Source organism: Corapipo altera, unplaced genomic scaffold (assembly GCF_003945725.1).
Source record: "Corapipo altera isolate COAL_440 unplaced genomic scaffold, ASM394572v1 200, whole genome shotgun sequence".
Taxonomy (NCBI): Eukaryota; Metazoa; Chordata; class Aves; order Passeriformes; family Pipridae; genus Corapipo; species Corapipo altera.
The window spans coordinates 369,455-388,566 of record NW_020884992.1 but is presented as its reverse complement, the minus strand read 5'-3'; the positions used below and the strand labels follow the sequence as shown (position 1 = coordinate 388,566).

At 52.4% G+C, this 19,112-nt stretch overlaps 1 protein-coding gene across 2 annotated transcripts; it reads right to left on the bottom strand.

Annotated features, from left to right (window-relative positions):
• Window positions 1-4,474: 4,474 nt before the first annotated feature.
• CCR7 (C-C motif chemokine receptor 7) lies at window positions 4,475-17,119 on the bottom strand. 2 transcript variants are annotated; one of them, XM_027666387.1, is made up of 3 exons: window positions 17,104-17,119; window positions 8,988-9,037; window positions 4,475-7,677 (listed from the first exon to the last, which is right to left on the bottom strand). In XM_027666387.1, the coding sequence occupies exon 3, from the start codon at window positions 7,552-7,554 to the stop codon at window positions 6,613-6,615; it is 942 nt and encodes a 313-aa protein (XP_027522188.1). In that variant the 5' UTR covers window positions 7,555-7,677; window positions 8,988-9,037; window positions 17,104-17,119; the 3' UTR covers window positions 4,475-6,612. The 2 variants fall into 2 exon arrangements, with proteins under 2 accessions (XP_027522188.1, XP_027522187.1); XM_027666386.1 differs by lacking the exon at window positions 17,104-17,119 and adding an exon at window positions 14,073-14,176.
• Between the last annotated feature and the right edge of the window lie 1,993 nt (window positions 17,120-19,112).

Here is a 19,112-nt window from a genome sequence, read left to right as displayed (position 1 = left end):
TCTTCTGCTGCCTGACAAATCCCATTTTCCTGGCTGGGATTTTTCCAGAGCAGCTGCAGCGGAGTTTCCCACAGGGTCCCAAGTGGCAGGAGGTGGCTGGAAAAAGCCATTTACGTTTTTTTCAGAGTTCTCTAGGTATTCTGGGCATGAAGCCAGTGGAAGATGATCCGTGGGGGATGTAATTTTTATGGGAAGATGTGAGAAACACGATGAAGTTTAGCATTGAGAATGGATTATTGGAATCACATGGAAAAGGCATGGACTGATCCAGAGGGAAAAATCAAGTGAATCAAAGCAATTTTCAAATCACTTCCAGTAGATTTAAATTAAACCAAAGTAAAACAACTGTACCATTTGGCCTGATTGCTCATGGAGGGATTAATTGTGATTGCACTGATACAATTTGAACCCACACCTTTACTTCAGGGGTAAGTTTTCCCGAGTTTTAGCCGGAGTCCTGGCTTGGAGGGCAGGTGGAGTGTCTGGTGGATCACTTCCCAGCCGTTCCCACATGGTGTCAGCAGCTCTCAAGGAAAGCACTGCGGGGTCCTGGTTACCCGTGGAGAGATGAGGGGTTTGCTTGGGATCCTTCTCCCAAGAGGAGGGAACTTGTGACCGAAGGTGAGAGGAGAGGAGAGGAGAGTGGCTCCGAGGGAAGGACATGGATGAGATCACATCCCTGCTCTCCTGAAAAAGCCCAGCTCTGTCTCTGCTGGTTACCAGGGCTGGGATGGCCACAGCCAAAAGGGGATGGTGACCGTGGATTGCAGGTCACCCAAAAGGCTCCTTTTGCATTGCTGGTGATAAAAAAGGGGGTTCATTCCCCTGCCAGAGCTCAGGAGCAGGTCCATGGGGTGGGCAGGTACCAGGAGCCCCCCTGGGGGAAGCAGCTCTTCTGCAGAGCTGATCTCTCACTGGGACATCGTCTCTGTGCCCGAGTGGCCCTGGGGTGCTCCCCCATCCTGAGGTCCCTTCCAAGCCAAACCACTCTGTGATTCCATGGGGACCTTCTCTGGCATGTCCAACGGCCACAGCCCATGCAGTGCCCTGAAGAGGCTGCCCAGGGGAGGCAGGAGGCTCTGGCAGCCTTTCAGGGCTTGTTTGTGGTGCTGGGGAGACCTTTCTGTTGGTTGTTCTGTGCAGCTCCAAAACAGCCTCACGCCTCCGGCTGTTTGGGCTGCGCAGGCAGCGCTGGCATGTGAGGGGAGAGGTGTGGAGGCCCGTCAGGGGCTGCTGGCAACACAGCTGGATGAGTCTCGCACGGATCTGGTGCCTTTCCAGCTCTGCTGCAATCCCCCGAAGTCTGGTGGAAGCCACATCTCTGGGGGTCCAGCTCCATGGCTCCCACCTTCTGCACGAGGTCGGGGGGCGAAGTTTGAGCAGGAGCCTTGTGGGCTGATGCCCTGTGACCCACCAGGACCCACCTGTGAAGGTGTGAAGCTCTTCAAAGGGGCTCGTGCAACGCCCGCGGAGCTGAGCGATGGTGCTGCCTGGGTTAGTCATCCACAAAGAGCTTTGTTTTTCCTCTCCCCCTCCCCGCCCTGGCACAGGGGCTGAGGCTCATTCTCACTGCTTGGTGTGGCCAAAACTTAGAAAAAAAACATGTTATCTCCCAGGGAATCAGTCAACTCTCCCCTGAAAACATGAGTTTCTATTTGTGCAGCTCTGGCGGTTGGGTTTTGCCCCGGCAGGGTTGGATTCTGCTGTTGTAGCCCCAGAGTATGAAACCAGGGCTGCTGGGACATGTGTGCACACCTGGACACGTGTGTCTGCTCACCGAGCTTCACGTGGAGATGGGAGATTCTCTCAGGAGAAGGCACAAAGCCATGGGTAAAACCTGCAGGATGCAGGAGCTGGAAATTGGTGGGAGAAGGTCTGATTTTGGTACAGGGCAGCACGGGCAGACTCCAGATCCTGGAAGGCCTTTTTGTCCATTCCACTGGGAATACTTGGCCTTTTCCTCCCCTGCAGGATGATTCTCCTGCAGAATTGTCCTGCATTCACACAGGTTTCCCAATAGAGCCCCAAATCACCCAACAATTAGTTTTGTGCCGGGCACTCAGCAGCACAGAGAGGAAAGTAACTCTCTGCTCGTTATCTTATTTTAGACAATTGAATTAAAAACAAAGCAGCAGGAAGGGAAGTTTCGGTTCCTGCGCACACACGGAGGAGCTGCACGGGCTCAGCAGTGACAGAGCTCGTGCCTGGGGTGGCTTTGCAGCCGCCCTGCACGTGGACCAGGTGAGCCCAAAGGCTCCCTACCTGCTCAGACCTGAACGAGGTTTTTGTAACAAGCTGTGGCAGCGACAGGTGGTGGTTTAATACCGAGATTCGACTCCTTTGCTTGGGTAACACTCAGCCGTGCAGAGCCGGGGTCTCGGTGAACGTGAGGAAGGGCTCTGGGTGAAGGCAGGTGGGCAGCTGCCAGAGCTGGGCTGGGAAGTGGCGATTTCCACCAAACTCGAGCACGTGAAATCGTGTTTCCTTTCACGAGAGGCCGGGAGGGCTCCCACACGTGGTGTGAGCACAGAGCCAGGTCAGTGCTCTGCAAAGGGACATTTTATGTTGTTTTAGTGCTTGGGGAAGGAGCAGGACGGGCTGTAAGGTGGACTAGGAGTGGACTGTGCTACTGTCATTAAATGCAGCCTGATGCTGTTATTTCTAGTTATTTTTCCTTATAACCTGACTGTGTGTTCTTGCCATTGGCTGGCTCTGAGCTGACCCTGCCACCTTCTAGTCCATAAGAAGTCCTGGTCAGACCCTTTGATTTGCTTGCTTTGAGCTCATGAAGCTGCTTATGATGACACAAACAAGGGGCAGGTGAGATCTCAGCTGCCTTCACTTTCCCCAGATCCATCTTACAGTGGCACTGGGATGGACAGAACCCCACCACCACTGTCCCCTCTGGGGGAGGCAGCTCTGCAAGCTGGGGAGAAGGACAGCTGTACAAGAAGTTCTCCCCTGAGGTGTGATATCTCCACCCCAGAACAGGAGTGGGGGTTATTTTTCCCTATGAAAGAAGCAGTGGGGAGGAAGCCATGGCCCCCTCTCAGCTATTCTGATGCTGCAGCCCTGCCACCACCCTTCCTCATCACCCACGGGCAGTATTTTTAGGGTTTGTTTGCCTCTCTCATCTCCAGCTCATTCTTTCTTAGGGTGACAAGGACTTCCCTCCCGCAGCTGCCCAGGAGTCACATCAGAAACCACAGCCCTGCCTGGAGAACTTTCCCCTTCCCTTTGCCATCAATCAGGTCATTCAGCAGTAAAATGATGGGGAGCAGCAGCACCTGGGACAGCACAAGGAGGGAGGGGGACACACCAGTGCCTGCTCTGGGATGGGTGGGAGCAACTGCCAACTCCCCCAGCTCCAGTTCACCTCCTCCTCATTCCAGTTTACCTCCCACCCAGCCCAGATCCATTTGGCACTAAGGGCTTTCAAGCCATAACTTAAAAACATCCATGTGCACAGATAAAGAACTGTCAGGGAAGGAGAAATGTCCAGCAGCAACGCTTACCCAGAGCAACGAGGAGTCCAGGGCTTCTGAGTGATGAAGATTTCCCCCAATAACGTGGAAAAGGGACTGCAGGAACCACCCAGACTTCACACAACTGACTGGGTGGCTGCTGTCTCTCCTACTCTTATGTAGTTTATGGCAAACCTGCGGCCCTTTTCTTCTTGAACCTCTGGGCCAGATGCTGAAACTCACCTCGTGCTTTCTCTCTTGGGAGAAACCGTGAGTCGCTGTCGCTCAGTGAAAGCAGAAATGGGCCTCAGCCCTGGCACTCACCTGTTGGGATTCGTGTCTGCTCCTGTTCTCTGAGCTCCTTCCTCTTCGACCCTGTGGTTGCAATTCATAAGACACTTTCTGTAAAGGGTGTGGGTCATCCCTGATTGCCTCGAGGCACAAGTGGGTCGGGAAGGAACGTTGTGTGCACGTTGATGGAGCCACACTGGCCCGTTTTAGTCGCAGTTCCTACTCTCATTCTGGCTGGGGGGGGTTGCATCCCCCCAGAGCTGTGGTCGCTGCCTCTCCCTGTGAGCAATTCCCACAGTAACACTGTGTTTTACTGCTGAATTTTAATTTAAAAGTGAACAATAAAATGCTATAGCACAAAGGCTTTTCACTTAATCGTTGGTGAGCAGCCATCACGTATATCCAGCTGTGGAGCAGCGTTAAGGTAGGTGGGTTAATAGTTAAAATAAAGACTCCTTAACCTGCTGGTGACTTGTTTCCAGTATAATCCATCAGCAGATGGAGTAAACCAGCTTATTTCTACTTAGTTTATTTTACATGTTTCCTTTCCTGCAGGGCAGTGCTGGTACAAGGCTGAGCTGATCAAACAGCTCCTGACAGGACAAAAAGGAGGTGACAGGGACCGTACAAGGATGGAGAAAATGCAATGGAAAACTAAAGATATTTTATTTAAATCATTATAATTTATTTTTTTACAAATAGCAAAATACAGTCAGTTTTCAGACATCAGTGGGGAACCTCGAGTTGGGATCTTAGGCCGATGTTAACATGACTCATCTAAATCAGATGCCAATTTGTTCTGTCCATTAAATTTAAACAAGGAAAGCTGCTCACTGGCATTGCCACTGCCTCACTGAGGCACCAGCTGTCCCACATGATGCCCTTGGATCTCATTTATGGAAGCAGCTGTGTGTTGTCCTGTGGCCCATAAAGACCTGGGGACCTCTCCATTTGCAGGAGGGGAATGGCTTTTGTCAACAGGAGACAAGTCCAGCTCCTTGTGCTGGTGGAGCAGTTTCCTCGCTGGAACAGGGTGAATGGATTCTGCATGAAAGGTTCCGTGGCAGCAGTGTGTTCTCAGGGTACATTCATGAACAGATTGAGCTTTGTCTGTGTAAAGCAGCTTTACATATCGAATATTTGTTAAGAGTTTATTGTTACTGATGAGGAAAACTGCAAAGCCCCTGTGCTGGGTGTGTCCTTTGCTCTGGTCAAGCTCTCAGGAGCTGTGTCTTTCCTGAGTAAGGACAAGGAACAAACCAAGGACAAATGACTGTTCAGTGTCAGCTGTCACCCCCTGTTCCATGTGACAGAGAAGCAGCACTTCTGTGCAGTCACCTGAGCACTGTAAAAGAAAAGGAGTTCAGCAGTTCAGCACAGACAGGTAACAGGGAGCAGAACATCCTTTCTTCCCGAATCCCAGCCCCTGGCAAAATGCCATACCCCAGATCCAAATGGTTTGTGAAGAATTGATTTAGTTATGGTGGTAGGCAGGTCTGTAAGGCTGATTTGAGTCCCCATGTCCCTAAGGCAATGCTTTCCAACCTGCAATCCACGGAGTTCCCTGTGTCACTGCTGATGGATCCGTGTGTTGAAAAAGAGGACAAATGTCTGTTTAGTGAGTGTTTTGCTGCACAAGGTTCTGTGTGTCCAGGGGAACACGGACAGGCTTCCCCTGCCAGCCCTGGGAGCGGCTCCTGGCCAAGAGCTCTCTCCAGTGGCTCTGGGAGAGCTGTGGGATCAGAGCCCCCAGGACAAGGGCAGGAACAGCTGCACAGGCCCTGCAGCAGCTCCTCTTGACGTGCAGCTGTCCCACGGCGGCGCTTCCCAGGGTGGTCATCTGTCAGCAGGAATCTTCGCTCTTCCCGTGAAAGGGCCAACTGGAATTACAGCCCGGCCTCTTCCAAGGTCTGACTTTCCATGACAGACTTTCCATAGCAATCTGCTGTTCAGCTGCCGTGGCCCTGGCAGGGATTTTCCACACATGACTGTCCTTTGTGTTTAGATCAAACCCTAGCGAGTGGTGTCTTAGTTGGTGCTGACAGCACCGAGGGAAAACACGTCCCAGTAGCTTATGAGTGAAACACAGATCCGACCTCAAAGGCAGCTGAAATCCTGCTAGAAGGACACGTTAGTTGGGAGGGGAAGGAGAAAACCCACCCCCATGTTTGTCTCTTGAAGCCAGCAGGTGATAGCACAGAAGCAGGATACAGGCAGAAGTGAAGTGGAATTTGTACTTTTCCCGACAAACCTACGAGTGGCCACAGTATTATACAAAGTAATCGAAATTGTGGCTATAATTTGTATGGATTTGTTACTAGATATAGACATTTCTGGCTTCTGATGGGGGAAGGCAGAGCAGAGTCCTGTGCTCAGGTGCTCCACAGCTGGTGTTGTGTGTTGGATCGAGCGTGAGGCAAAGGCTGCGGGTGCTGGTTTGTCTTGGACTGACTCGGTGCAAGGGGCATTTCTGTAGGACTGCAGAGCAACAGGCTGTCTTGTTAAAAGTGACACCCAAAGCAAGGCTGATGCTCCTGGAAGCTCAGCTCCAAACCAAACATTTCTGCTGCACCAGTGTCTGTTTCTCTGGGTATTTGTTGCTTTTAGGGAAAATGTTCTATTTTGAGCGTTTCTGATTTTGACTGGGAAAGACTAAACTAAAGGTGAAATGGCAGGAGAAACTGTACACTCACCACCTCTCCCTTGCTTTGCTGTTAGTGACAATTCTGCTGGAGTTTCTCCCCAGGGGGAGGCTCCTGGTTTTTCCTCTTGCCTTCCCTGCAGTTTGGCAGGCTTTGCTCTGCCGGGAGTTCAGAGTAGAGGAAGTGTTCAGAACCATTCCAGCCTGGGGCTTGGCTCACGGGGAGAAGGTGGTGGTTGTCTCTGTCTCCATGGCGAAGGAGAACCTCTTGCTCTCGCGGCAGCTGGTGAGCTGCAAGAGGCGCTCCTGGCTCAGGCAGCCCAGCTCCTTCAGCAGCTTGAAGAGGTCGGTGCGGAATTTGACGCCGATGAAGGCGTAGAGGAAGGGGTTGAGGCAGCATCGGAAGCACGCCAGGGTGTAGGTCACGTCGTCCGCCACGTCCAGCTTCTTGCTCTCCTCACACGAGCTGGTCTGGTTGAAGGCCGAGATGGTCTTGGCCAGCATGACACCATTGTAGGGCAGCTGGAAGACGACGAAGACAATGACCACAGCGATGATGACCTTGATGGCTTTGTTCTTCTCAAAGTTGCGGGCCTGGAGTAACGTTCTGATGATGACCAGGTAGCAGAAAGACATGACCAGCAGGGGAATTAAGAAGCCGAACACCATTTGCGACACTTTGATGCCAGTGTTGAAGGTCTGCAGGTCATGAGCGATGATGGAACAACGGGGATGGGTCTCCAGGTTGTTCACTCCGCTGTGAACCAGCTCGGGGATGGAGAGGATGAAGGCCAGGAGCCAGATGATGACGCAGGTCACCTTGCTGATGAATATCATGCGGGGCCGCAGGCGGTGGGCCGAGGCCGCCTGGACAATGGCGAAGTACCTGTCGATGCTGATGGAGAGCAGGAGCAGCATCCCGCTGAAGAAACTCATTTTGCAGATGCAGTAAACGGCCTTGCAGGCAAACCCCCCAAAAAGCCAGTGCGTGGCCGCGCTCGCGGCCCAGAAGGGCAGGGTCAGCAGGAAGAGGATGTCTGCCAGAGCCAGGTTCAGCAGGTAGATGTCCGTCATGGTCTTCAGCCTCTTGAAGTAGATGTAGGTGAGCATCACCAGCCCGTTGCCCAGCAGCCCCGTGAAGCAGATGAGGCTGTACATGGCCGGGAGGAAGGCGGCGCGGAACGAACGCACCTCCTTCTTCTCACACAGGGTCTCGAACAGGTTGTAGTCGATGGTGCTGTTGGAGTCATAGTCATCGGTGACATTGTCCCCGGCAGAGAACTGCAACAGGAAAGAGAAGATGAGTGTTGGGATGGGACCGTGCTCCTGCGTGGCCGTGCTGGGAAGGGAGCCTGGAGAGGAGTCCCAGGGAGTTCCCAAGAGCTGGCTCGTGCCAGCATCACAAACAGGGCTGGCGTGGCCTTGTGGCTGAAAACGTTTCCCACAAGTGTGGGGGGGTTTGGGGCTTTTTGGGGGGCTCCAAGTGGGAATTCCACCAGAAATGTTTAGTGCTCAGCCAGAGTAACACCTGCAAAACCCTCAGACGTGTGGCAGTTTTCCAGAGTGTTCCAGGGCCCACCTCCAGCTGTGTGTACGCAGCTGGCTGGTGGGTCAAATGTGAGAAATAAAACATCCTTCAGCTAAATCAAAAATGAACAGAGGTGGCAGTGGGACAGAGGAAATGCAGTGAGTGCAGCAGGAAGCTGCTCCGTGCCGGCGCAGACGCGGTGCCGGTGTCTCATCCAGGCCCCCGATTTCAGTTCTGATTATTCTTGTTTCATCTTCCTACGCTGCCATAAGCTGTGGGGCAGAGGGAGCCTGTGGTATCCGTGCCCTGCTTTCTGTGACTTATTAGTCTCCAGAACCTTCTCCCCATCGCACAGAGATGAAAGGTTTCCCCTGGATACCCCCCCTGTTATCACGAGCATCTCTGTGCTCGCCATCTCGGCAGGTTTGGTTTCACCACATCCTCCCAGCAGTGAAAGGGAAAAGAACAGGCTGCTTGGCTCTGCCTGAGCCTCAGGGAGCCCCAAGGGCCAAGGGGTGGCTGGTGCTGCCTGGGACTGCAGGCACCAGGGCCAGGCCCCAGTTTGGGAGCAGGTCATGGCACAGCTCCGTGCTTGGGGTTCTCCTTCCTGGTCAGGGTGACTCTGAGCAGGAACGGGTAGAGGAAGATGCTGGGCTCTTCCTCCTTGGGCACACCCCTCTCCAGCACAGCCCTTGGTTGGAGCCTGGCACCTTGACCAGGGATTTGCAGGGAACCAGCTGCTCCCAACTGTCAGCATGGGGTGCTCCTGTCTGTCCTGGAAATGCTTGTTTTGGGGCTGACAGGGGACTCTCACAGCCACGGCCATTTGAAAATCACAGCGTTTGTGTCACTGTTTTCCCCTCCTTGGTTTTGTTCCTCCTGTTTGTGTTTCTCTAGCAGGGCTCTGCTCTCACCTCCCACCTCCCATGGCTCGATCCTGGGGTGAGCAGCCCTGTCCCCACACACCTTTGGGGCTGTGGGTGGTTGCTTTGAGTTTTTGAGATCTCTCTTTAGCCACAACACAGAGCAGCTGGATTTCAAAATGTTGTTAAAAACATCTTACCTGAAAAATGAGCGGCAGGCTGAAAACAAGGGTGACCTTTAGCTTCTTGCCTAGGAAAGAAGGAGATGCTGTGTTAGTGGCTCAGTGGGGCTTTCCACGTGGTTCTCAGTTTGAAAAAGCAGAGCCCCCACAGCTGGGGAAATCAAAACCTGGTGAAGATGCCAACAGGATAACCCAGGGTCACACAAGTTACTGTCAGAGCACGGACGAAGTCTCAGGAGTCTGGTCCCTCCACCTTCATAGAACCAGAGAACAGTTTGGGTTGGAAGAGACCTTTAAAGGTCATTCAGTCCAACCCCCTGCAGTGAGCAGGGACGTCTTTAACCAGACCAGGTTGCTCAGAGCCCTGTCCAGTGAAGGCTGAGAGCTGAGGACACTTGTGCACAGCACACCCATTTTGATTTCATCCATTACTTTTCCCTGCAGGCAGCCAGCAGCCTGTCCCCTGTGCCTGTGCAGCTTAACCCACATGAAAACAGCCAGCTGTGAGGGCCATAAATCCAGCCCAGCTGTGCCCCTGCAGTGCCAGCTCCCCCCCGGGACAGATGGAACTGGAACTGCCTGAAATTTATTGCTCCTCTCTAAATGTCAGAGTTGGCTTCTGCTGCCTTGGGATGTGGAGATGCAGGACGCTGACAGCTGGGAGGAAAAATTGAATTCAGAGCCAGGTGTGATGGTGGTGAGAGCAATCTCAGCCGAGCAGCTCTTCCTGCTGTGGTTTGCAGGGCAGGGACCAGGACAGCTTTCTCCTCTCTCTATTTAAAGCTCGTACCAGCAGCTACCTCGGGCAGTTGCCACTGAAAGTTTGCTCAGCTGGAAAGTGACAGTGAGAAAGCCCCGGGCTCTGCTCTGGTGTGAGCAGGGGAAGAGTCCCTCCCTGAGGGACAGTGCCATTGGCTGTGGAGTGTTGTCCTGTTGCCCCAGGGTGTCCCTCCAGGCCCTGGTTGCTCCCCACACTGCAGCCCCTCACTCCCTGTGGGGTATCTGCTCTGGGAGCACCGAGCAAGGAGATGCCTTTGGCTTTCAGTTGCCTGTTTCTTCTAGGAACTCTGCCTTGCTCCTCATGGCCTGGTTGTTCATGAATGTAACTGATTCTTGTGCCCCTCTCATGCTCAGTGTCTGCTGGACACAGCTCTGCTGTTTCAGAGCTCCTTTCTGCCCTTCCCTGCTCTCTCAGGCTCCTGCTCAGGTGTTGCACAGGACCAGGATGTTGAACTTCCACTATTCAGGTAACTGCACCCATTGCACCACGTCCCCATGTTAAATCACATGCAACAGCATCACTAATAACAGACAGAGTTGCTCGGGTGTCTGGACTGGGGGTGTTTGTTTATACACAGCGGTGATGTGTGGGTGAGAGATCCTCAGCCACGTGTGAAAACTCACACTGCTCATCCCCAGGCCTGTGTAACAGCCTTCCCCAAAGTCCCCTAGAAGTTGTATCTCACCTCCCCACCCCACTTTCATCTTTTATACTCATGCAGCTGGGTGCTTGGTTGTGTTCACCCACCCCTCACCTTCTCCAGATCCTCCTGGGGGGACTTGAGGGGTTCACCAGGGCACCCTCAGTGAGGGTTGGTCAGGAGGGGAGGAGAGCAAGGCTGAGCCTGAGGGGAGACAGGGGAGCTTCTATTTATCTGTTCTCTCTGGTCAGTGGCTTTCACTCTGAGCAGTCCCAGACTGCAGGAAGAGGTTTGGTGTCTGGTGTGGTTGTCTCCCCTTCGAGCTGCTGCTCTGACTTTGCACGTTACACAAGGAATACAGAGAAAGGCCCAAGGACTGGGAGCTGCTGGGTGATTTAAGCAAGCCCAGACTGTAACTGCCCTCCCTGCCTGGGAAACGGGTGCAGGGTCCCTGCTCTCTGCAAAAACCCAGCCATGGGAGTCTTTATTTTTCTGTTGCTCCTCCTGAATAGCCTGGTTCCTTGGGGACTCCTGGGGTTGGTGCTGTGGCTGCCTGTGGATGGATGACAAGTCCCTGTGGGTGGGTGATAACCTGTGCTGGTCCAGTTCAGCCCCACTAGGCAGGGACTGAGGCCTCAAATGCAATTACCTCCCTGGCAGCTGGATAAAAGGAGGCAGAGGAGAACCACCCTTATTCCAGGGAGGAAAGCATGGACCTAAACCCAACTCTACCAGCTGCTCTCCATGGCTTGGTTTGCAAACCCCAGGCCCAGCCCTGGCTGAAGATGAGCAGTGGCAGTGCCCAGCCCTGGTGAGGGCTGCTCTGCTCTGTTGTGTTCTGTTTTCTTATCACCTAGTGAAGGTCTAACAAAACAGGACTGAAAACGTGACTCAACCAACTCCTGGAACAGTTCAGCCCATATCATTCCTTTGAAGATCATCACAGTTTTCCCTCCCCCTCTCAGTTGCTGTTTCAAGTGTCTTAAATGTCAAATGACTTTTCAATATGAAGAAAGCCTGTGCTGTCTCTCCCCCTCTTGCTGTGCCCCCACCTCAGGTTACACATTTGCAAAGGCTCAAGCCCAGAGGCTCTGCAGCCTCCTGCTCCTCAGGCACCAGTTCAAGCTCATCTGTGCCACTGGTTTCAGTGAGACTGGACAGAACCTGGGTCTCCCCTCAGTTCTCTTGGGGTCTGGGGCACTGGGCAGAAGCAAATGAGAAGACATGAGCTGTGCTCTGCAGTTTATCAGCCGGTTTAGGTACATTTCCTTACTTTTTCTTTCTTTTTTCACACCCCCTGGCAGTTGGCTGCTCTGGGTATTTTCTTAAAAGTTCTTAAAGTTTTGTTCCTCAAAATGTTAAGGGAAAAAAAAAAACCCTCCCAAAAATCCCCACAACCAGTTGCACTAGAAACCTTGTTTATAAAAATATGCCAAACCCCCACCACAGCAAATGAGTCAGCCTGGCCATAAAGCCCCGTGTCAGCCCCCACGTCCCTGAGCCTGGGAGGTGCTGGTTTGCTGCTGTCCCTGTCCTGCAGGACCCAGGGACAGGTGGAAAGGGGAATTGCTCCATGGGAATGAAGGAGGGAAGGGGGTCTGTTGATGGCTGGGGATGGCAGCCCATCAGTTTTGACAATCTTCCTCCTTAGATTAAGCCCAAGGGGTGGGATTCATCCCTCGACACCTGGTGAGCTGTTCAGGCTCCCTCAATAGCAAAGGGAAAGAAACAGATGTTTTTAAATCATGGTTCAGGTGTCCTGGGCTGGGCACCTGGGCTGTGCTGTGGCAGAAGGGTGGGTGAGTTTGGACAGGTAAATCCCACTCATTTTATCTGAATCTGCCTCAGCATCAGCAGCTAATTGTAAGCAACATACGAGCAGCTGCAGGAACAGTGAATCCCCCCAGGTACCCCTGGGAAAGCTTCTGACAGTGAGAAATATTTAGAAGCAGGACATTTGCCCTGAGGAGGAGAGAGGAGCAGAGACATGACCCTGAGGGTGGTTAAACCAGGTTGGACAAAGGACCAGGGCAGCTCCTGCCCACACGGGTCTGGCTCACACCAGGGGAGCAGCTGCTGCCCAGGGATGGATGAGAGCAAAGCAGAGGTTGGGAAGGCTTTAGGGAGAGTTAGGAATGCTTTGGGGACCATTGGCAAAGCTGAGCAAACCTGCCCTGGCCAAACCCTCGTGGTGAAAGAACATTTTTTGGTCGTCTGGAACTGCAAAGCAAAAGTTCCCGCTCAGCACACGTGTAGGCAGGGAGTAACTTACTCTCTGCATCTTCATACATGTACCAGTTTCTGGTGCCTCTTCACCAGCAGTGCAGAGGCTTCTGGGGGAAGAATCGGGTATTTCTGAGAAAAGTTAATCATACGTAAGTGATCTAATGGCTATTGGCAGTTAACAGCTCCATGCCTTCCCCTCCTCACAACCGGCAGGGCAAGGACACCTCATTTCAGGAGTGAGAAGACCAGAGAAACCCAGTCATGCTCTTATTTCTTGTGTTCACTGATCTGTTACAGAAGAAAGTTAATAATTATCTGTCTCCTTTCAGGAAACTGTGAATCAAAGGACAAGATAAGCAGGGATAAGCAAGTTAAAAGCCTCAGGCTGAAGTGAGCCAGAAGTGTTTCAAAGACAGCACCACCTCTGGGCATCTTCCAGAGGAATGGAATATTCCTCTGAAATACAACAGTAGGACAAAAACCCCAAAGCAGGAACACTATCATACTCTTCTTGTCAGATTCTCAGTAACTCTCTTTTCCCTGTCATGATTTGCCTTTTCCAGGAGCTAAGCTCAAGTTCAGCTGCCCCCAAACACCAAACCCCTCAGAACAAGCAGCCACAAAGCGCCCATGGGATGATGCAAAGGCCAGAAGTTTAAACAGGAGGAGAGTGGTGTGTGGTGGGCAGGTCCAGATGGGTTCTGGTGTGTTGGTTTAGATGCAGGGATCCTAAACCCCAGGAATTTCCTTAGCCATCGATTGCCGGAGGCTGTGAGAAGGCATCCATGAGAAGATTCCCTCAGCCCCTTCCCCTGCTCCTGCCTGGAGGGTCCTGTGGGACCCAGCCCCTCCTGCCTGCTCCTGCATCCCCAGAGCCTCCTGCATCCCTGGAGCATCCCCAGAGCCTCCTGCATCCCTGGAGCATCCTGAATTCCCAAAGCTGCTTGTATCCCCAGAGCCTCCAGCATCCCCAGAGCCTCCTGCATCCCCAGTGTTCCTGCAGATATTCTTCAATAAAAATAATTTGCAAAAGACTGGATGGACTTAGTGAACAACCTCAGCTTTACTTGCTCCTAATTCCTCGATTTATTCACTGAATTATAACATTGCCAAGGAGAGAGTGTTCTCTTTTTTTTTTTTTTTTTTAATTAAGAACACAGAAGAAAAGGTGTGAACTATGCAAGAAGAACCCATTTGCTTTGGGACAAGAGAGCCCATAACATTGCCTCCCCACTTGTTTTTTGCCTGTTTGTTTCTGAAGTCATTTGAGGTTTCTGAGCTTCTAAAAGAGAACTGTGCATTTTTTTTTTAAATAGTAAAAATGAGGAAGATGAAAGTCTTTTATACTGTTTAAATACTCTGATAGAAGCGTCCCACTCCTGTGTCACAGGGCAGGAGTTCAAGCACTGTTAATAAAGCCGAAGACACAGCCAGAGGCTGCAGCCCAGGTACTCACCCCCAACCATGGTGTGGTTCCAGCAGGGATCTGGTCACAGTGTCAGGGAGAGCATCACAAGCTCCAGCTGCTGCCAGAGACCCTCCTCGGGGAACTCTGCTTTTATACTTCCTGCCCCCTGCGAGGAGCCCGGTGACACCAGGCACCCTGGTGTCACTGACATTCAGCAGACCCTCCTCCCCTTCCTCCTCCTCCTCCTCCTCCTCCTCCTCCTCCTCCTCATGTGCTCAGAGCCCTGCGGTGCTGCCTCGGCAGGTCCCACACCCAGGGCTGTCACTGCCACACAGGGTGTGAAGTGGGCTCTGCTTCTGCACCAACACATGAGAAATGGTCTGCAGTGAGGGAACCAGGGGAAGGAGGCTGCTTCTCACCTTCCCTCTGCAGCAGGTCCTGCTTCATCTGTGGAGCACCTGCAGAGCCCAGTGCTGGAGGAAATGGAGAGGATCCATCCCACCTGCCAGACCCGTTCTGGGAAGGGTGTTCAGGATGAAAAGGCTCAGTGCACAGGACTGCCCGTGGCCAGCAGCCCTTCACCCTTCTCCCTCACGACACTGTCAGCAGCTCAGTGACTTCCCCTCTTTCTGCTTTTGGGTATTTTTGTGCTCCCATCTGCACCATCTTCCCCAAATCTTCTGCACTTTGGAAGTCCCACTCCTTCCCCCAAGGCAAATCAGTGGCTTTTGTTTGGTGGGTGTCCAAGGGGGGCCCTGCTCTTGGAACAGACCCCTCTAACAGGCGGAAACATCTCCAGCTCCTCATAACCTCAGTTTTCTCCCAGGCCAGGGTCACTTAGAATTACTGCCTTTGGCATCATGTCCTGTCCATCTTCTCATGCTGTGCCAGTGCTGTTACTGCTGCCAGGTGGAAAAATAGAGCATCACAGGATGGAATCCCAGCCCCAGTTAAATATATCTGAAGTTGAGGATAGTCTTGAGGGTCCTGTGGATGGTCCTGGGTCCTGTGTAAAGACCCAGACCCAGTTTCAGACCATCCTTAGACATGGTGACAGCTGGGCTGTCACTTAAAATCCTTCCCAGTGTTTCTCTCTCAGTGGGCCAGTGCTGCTGTGGTTCTGAGCCCATTCTGGGGTGCTCAGGGCAGGGTGCTTGAGGACCGTGGGGGTTTTTCCCTGCTCACCCAACGTGACCCTCACCTCCCCTGGCGTGCTCTGAGTGCTGCCCCGGTGCCCCCGCACCTCGCCTGGCACTTATCTCGGTCAGCGGGTGCCATTCCCGTCTCTGCAGCTATTTATTGCTCTGTTTGCCTCTGCTCACCAGGTACCCGGGCAGGTATGGTGCCTCGAGAGCTTTATCTCGTAACCACTTCCCCCAAGGAGGACCAGAGATGAAAAGACTTCCCTCGGGTACGGGCAGAATACCCAGAATCAGGGGGTGTAACGGGGGTGTGAAGGATTCACGCACGGTCACGGCACTGCCTGGGGAGGGGGGGGTGTGCAGAGAGGGGCACGGGCCCCTCGGTGTGCTCTGTGTCCCCCCTGCTCCAGGGAGAGGCAGCTGGCAGTGTCCTGGTGGATCCATCCCCAGTTCTGAAGCCAAAGACAAGGAGGGGATGCAGGTAGGTGGTTTGCAGTTTGTTTTCTGCACATGGTCCCAATCTTCATCTTCAGAGCTTTGATACATGCCAAGTTCTGTGTTGCCAGAGCCCATTCAAGTAAATTGTTTTTCTTAAAAAGAATGGGAATATTTAAAATAAACAATTTGCTCTCTGTGTGTGACACTGAATTTCTTTACGGTCATGTTTTATCCCCAGGGAGTTCTCAGAACAGTTATTAAAGCTTTGCTTAATTCAATTGTGTATATTTCCAGCCTATTTCATGCCTCAGTGATTCCATCTCTTTGACACATTCCCTGAACCCGGGTGCCCCGTGAGCAGCTTTTCACTAAACTGTGATCCTGTGGGAGCAAACACACCGAACTCCAACAGTGCCAGGCCTGAGCCGTGCCCAGGAAAGCCACACTGCTGTGTCACTAGAACCCATTTGTTACCCCAGACTTAATTAACTATATAAAAAGTTAATTAACCATATAAAGAGAATCGAGTTACCAGGTATTTCCAGTCCCTGGGTCCCTCTGTGGGGACCCTTCAGTGCCAGAAGAGTGGAAGTCAGTGATTCAAACCTGCTGCTCAAGCTGCAGGTTCATCAATCAACTTCTCAACGAAAATGCATTTCCTGATAAATTCCACAGGAAGTTGCTCAGAAAGAGAGATTTCGGTTCAGTTCAGGCTCGTTCCACTTGAACTGAAACATCAAGTTAGAACCTAATTGAGCTGTGTAATCTTGAGTTGCTCTGACATTAAACTGTGGCTCACTCAGCCATGGAATATCATAAGGGAGTCGAGCTCTGTGTCTCACATCCATGGGCTGTGTGTAAAGCTGGGATTCCTGCAGGATGTCCTAACTGATGGACATCCCGGGGCAGGAAGGATCCCAGTGCTGCAGGAGATGGTTCCTGGACAGCACACACGGGCTGGGGGGTCTTGGAAAGCAAAACTCAGGGCTCTGCCTCAGGAGGCGGAATTCAGTCTGAGAAAAGCACAACACGGAGTGTTCTTATACCCTGGATTCAAAACTTTCTGGTATTTTCCACTAATTTTGTTTTAGGTGAATTGAGATGGAAACTCTGGCTCCCTCCCCCTGTTCTGAGCCATGGGAAGGTTCGTCCCCTTCATCCCCTTCGCTAGAGGAAGCCAGAGATGCCCAGACAGAAGCACTGGTGAGTGCAGGGTGAACCTTTCCCAGCTGCACTTCGCAGTTGCATCCCTGTGCTGACGTCAAGGAGGGACCCTGACGTCTGCCCTTCTGCTCCCTCTGCCCAGCAATGCCAGCCCGGGGTACTCAGGATCTCCCAGCTCTGACTCTGCTCCTGCCCAGACCCCCCTCTCTGATGTCTGGGGCACCCCGGGGGGTTTGTGGTGGAAGTCACGGGGGTTGCACTGGAAGGGCGTCTGATGTCATCGTTCCTCAACAAACAGAAATAGCAGAAATGAAATTGTGGAGTAAATTCCTGACCTTCAGAGGGGCACTGAGCTGGGATTCCTCACCCAGCGGAGTTCTTCGAGCGGGCGCAGGGGATGCCCTCACAAAGTGTCTCATGATTGTGATCTCACCACGAGGTTATTAACAGATCCTTATCCCCCAGGGGGAGGAAGCAATCTGTGCAGTGCCAGCTCTGATGGGGGTGTGCAGCTGCCCACAGTGGTCCCCACAGCAGGGAAGGGCACAGCCGGTGTCACAGGGAATTCACCCGCCTCGTGCCGGCATCACGTATCAGGTGATGACCTTGCCCTCCTGTTCTTTTTTTGAGGAAAAAAAGAGAGATTTACCAGGTTGGCATCTGCCCTGCACTAAAGCATGGACATCAGGAGGAATTTCTTCACAGAACTATGGCAGGGAGGGCACACGAGCACCAGTTGTGTCTAGAGAGGGTTTAAGCCTTCCCACAGAAGTGGGCAAACTGCTGGGAATTCCCACAGGGTATCAAACACTAGTGAGCAGTGAATTGTTTAGGGAGCTGAAGAGATCCTGATTAGGGAGATAAAGCATTATGACCCCTAAAAATAATGGAGGGTTGAAGTGTCCCTGACCATCCAGCAAACATCCTGTGAGCTGTTACCTTATTCAAAAGGTGGAAGGTTTAGCACCAATCCACTGCTGTCTTTGGAAGAAAACTGGGTATAGAAACAAAGAATAATCCCATCAGTGGTTGCTTCAGGCAGAGCTCATCCAGCCCTCTCTGTGACGGATATGGAATTTCTCATCACTGGAATTGAAAAATAGTAATTAGAAAAAGATTTTTGTTGTTGTTACTGTCATTCTTTCTGGTTTGGCTTCCCCCACCCTGAAACTGGTGCCAGAACTCAAATGGCTTTTTCTTGCCTTTTTCACAGAATCGAGGGAACAAAGCAAATTGAAACTGGTTGTTGACAGAAATTACTGGCTTCTGGAAGTCACAAGTGAAGCTGTACGTGATGACTTACAACAAAATAAGACACCAGCCTGATATGTGCAAAACCACTTCAAAAAACCCCTCGAAGGCTGTGGAAAAAGAAACGTCAAAGCGAAGGGAACTGAGAGCACAAACAGTGAGACAGGCCTGAAGCAGGATCCAGGCTCTAAAAGCCAAGTGCCTGATCCCACTTGGTCATCAGATCCCCCTGGGAGAGTTTGCCAGTCAGTAAGACCCTGCAAACACAGGGGGGATTTCAAACCCAGGGATCCAAGCCCTGGACTGAGCGTTCAAAGCCTTGGCAAGGTGTGGCAGCTCCGTGAAGGCACAACCAGTCCCGGCTGCAGTGGCCCAGGATGGAACTGGTGCCTGGCTGGAAAATCACGTGGAATTCCAGCCCTCCTGCCTCCCTGATGTATCTGAACCCCCCGGTTCTGCAGCGCAGCACCCCCAGCTTTGCATCCAGGTGCCTGGAGAGCACAACCAGCAGCTTGCAGGGTGGGGAGAGCTGAACTCAGAGCTGGGATGGTTGTGCTGTTTCGAGCCCTGAGTAGTCACACAGAGCATGTGCTGCCACAACTGCTGCTGCTGGCAGGCACTGGTGACACTGTACAAGGAAAGAGTAAGAGCTACTCACAGCTCACAGCCGAGGGTAGGACTGTGGGTTCCCCGCAGTCCCTCTCTGGGCAGGTTAATGGGGACTCCTGGTGGCAGCGCCTGCTCCAGCTCACACACCTCTGCCAGCACACAGCCTGCACCACTTCCATCTCCAGTCGGCTGTGAGGGGTGTTTTTCCTCAATATTCCAGCAGCTGGGACTGCTGGGAATGCTTGTCAGTTAAGAGAATGAAGGGAGGTCAGCACAGGAGCAAGGACAGCACCGGGGGAGCGGTGGTGGCAGCACAAGGGGTTGGATTGGTGGCCAGTGGAATATTTGTTTGTAGTTCTTGATAAATTGAATTAAAAAGTAGCTTTCTAAAAAAAAAATAAACGGCAAGGCCTGCCTGGCTGGGGGTTCAGGGCAAAACCTGGGGGAAGGAGAAATAAACCATCCCTGGCTCCTCGGGATGGGG

Excerpts from the sequence above, each read along its gene's own strand:
- CCR7 (XM_027666386.1), bottom strand. Across the intron at positions 7,678-8,987 it reads GCCTGCCGCTCATTTTTCAG|TTCTCTGCCGGGGACAATGT; the intron begins GTAAGATGTTTT and ends TTCCTGTTGCAG.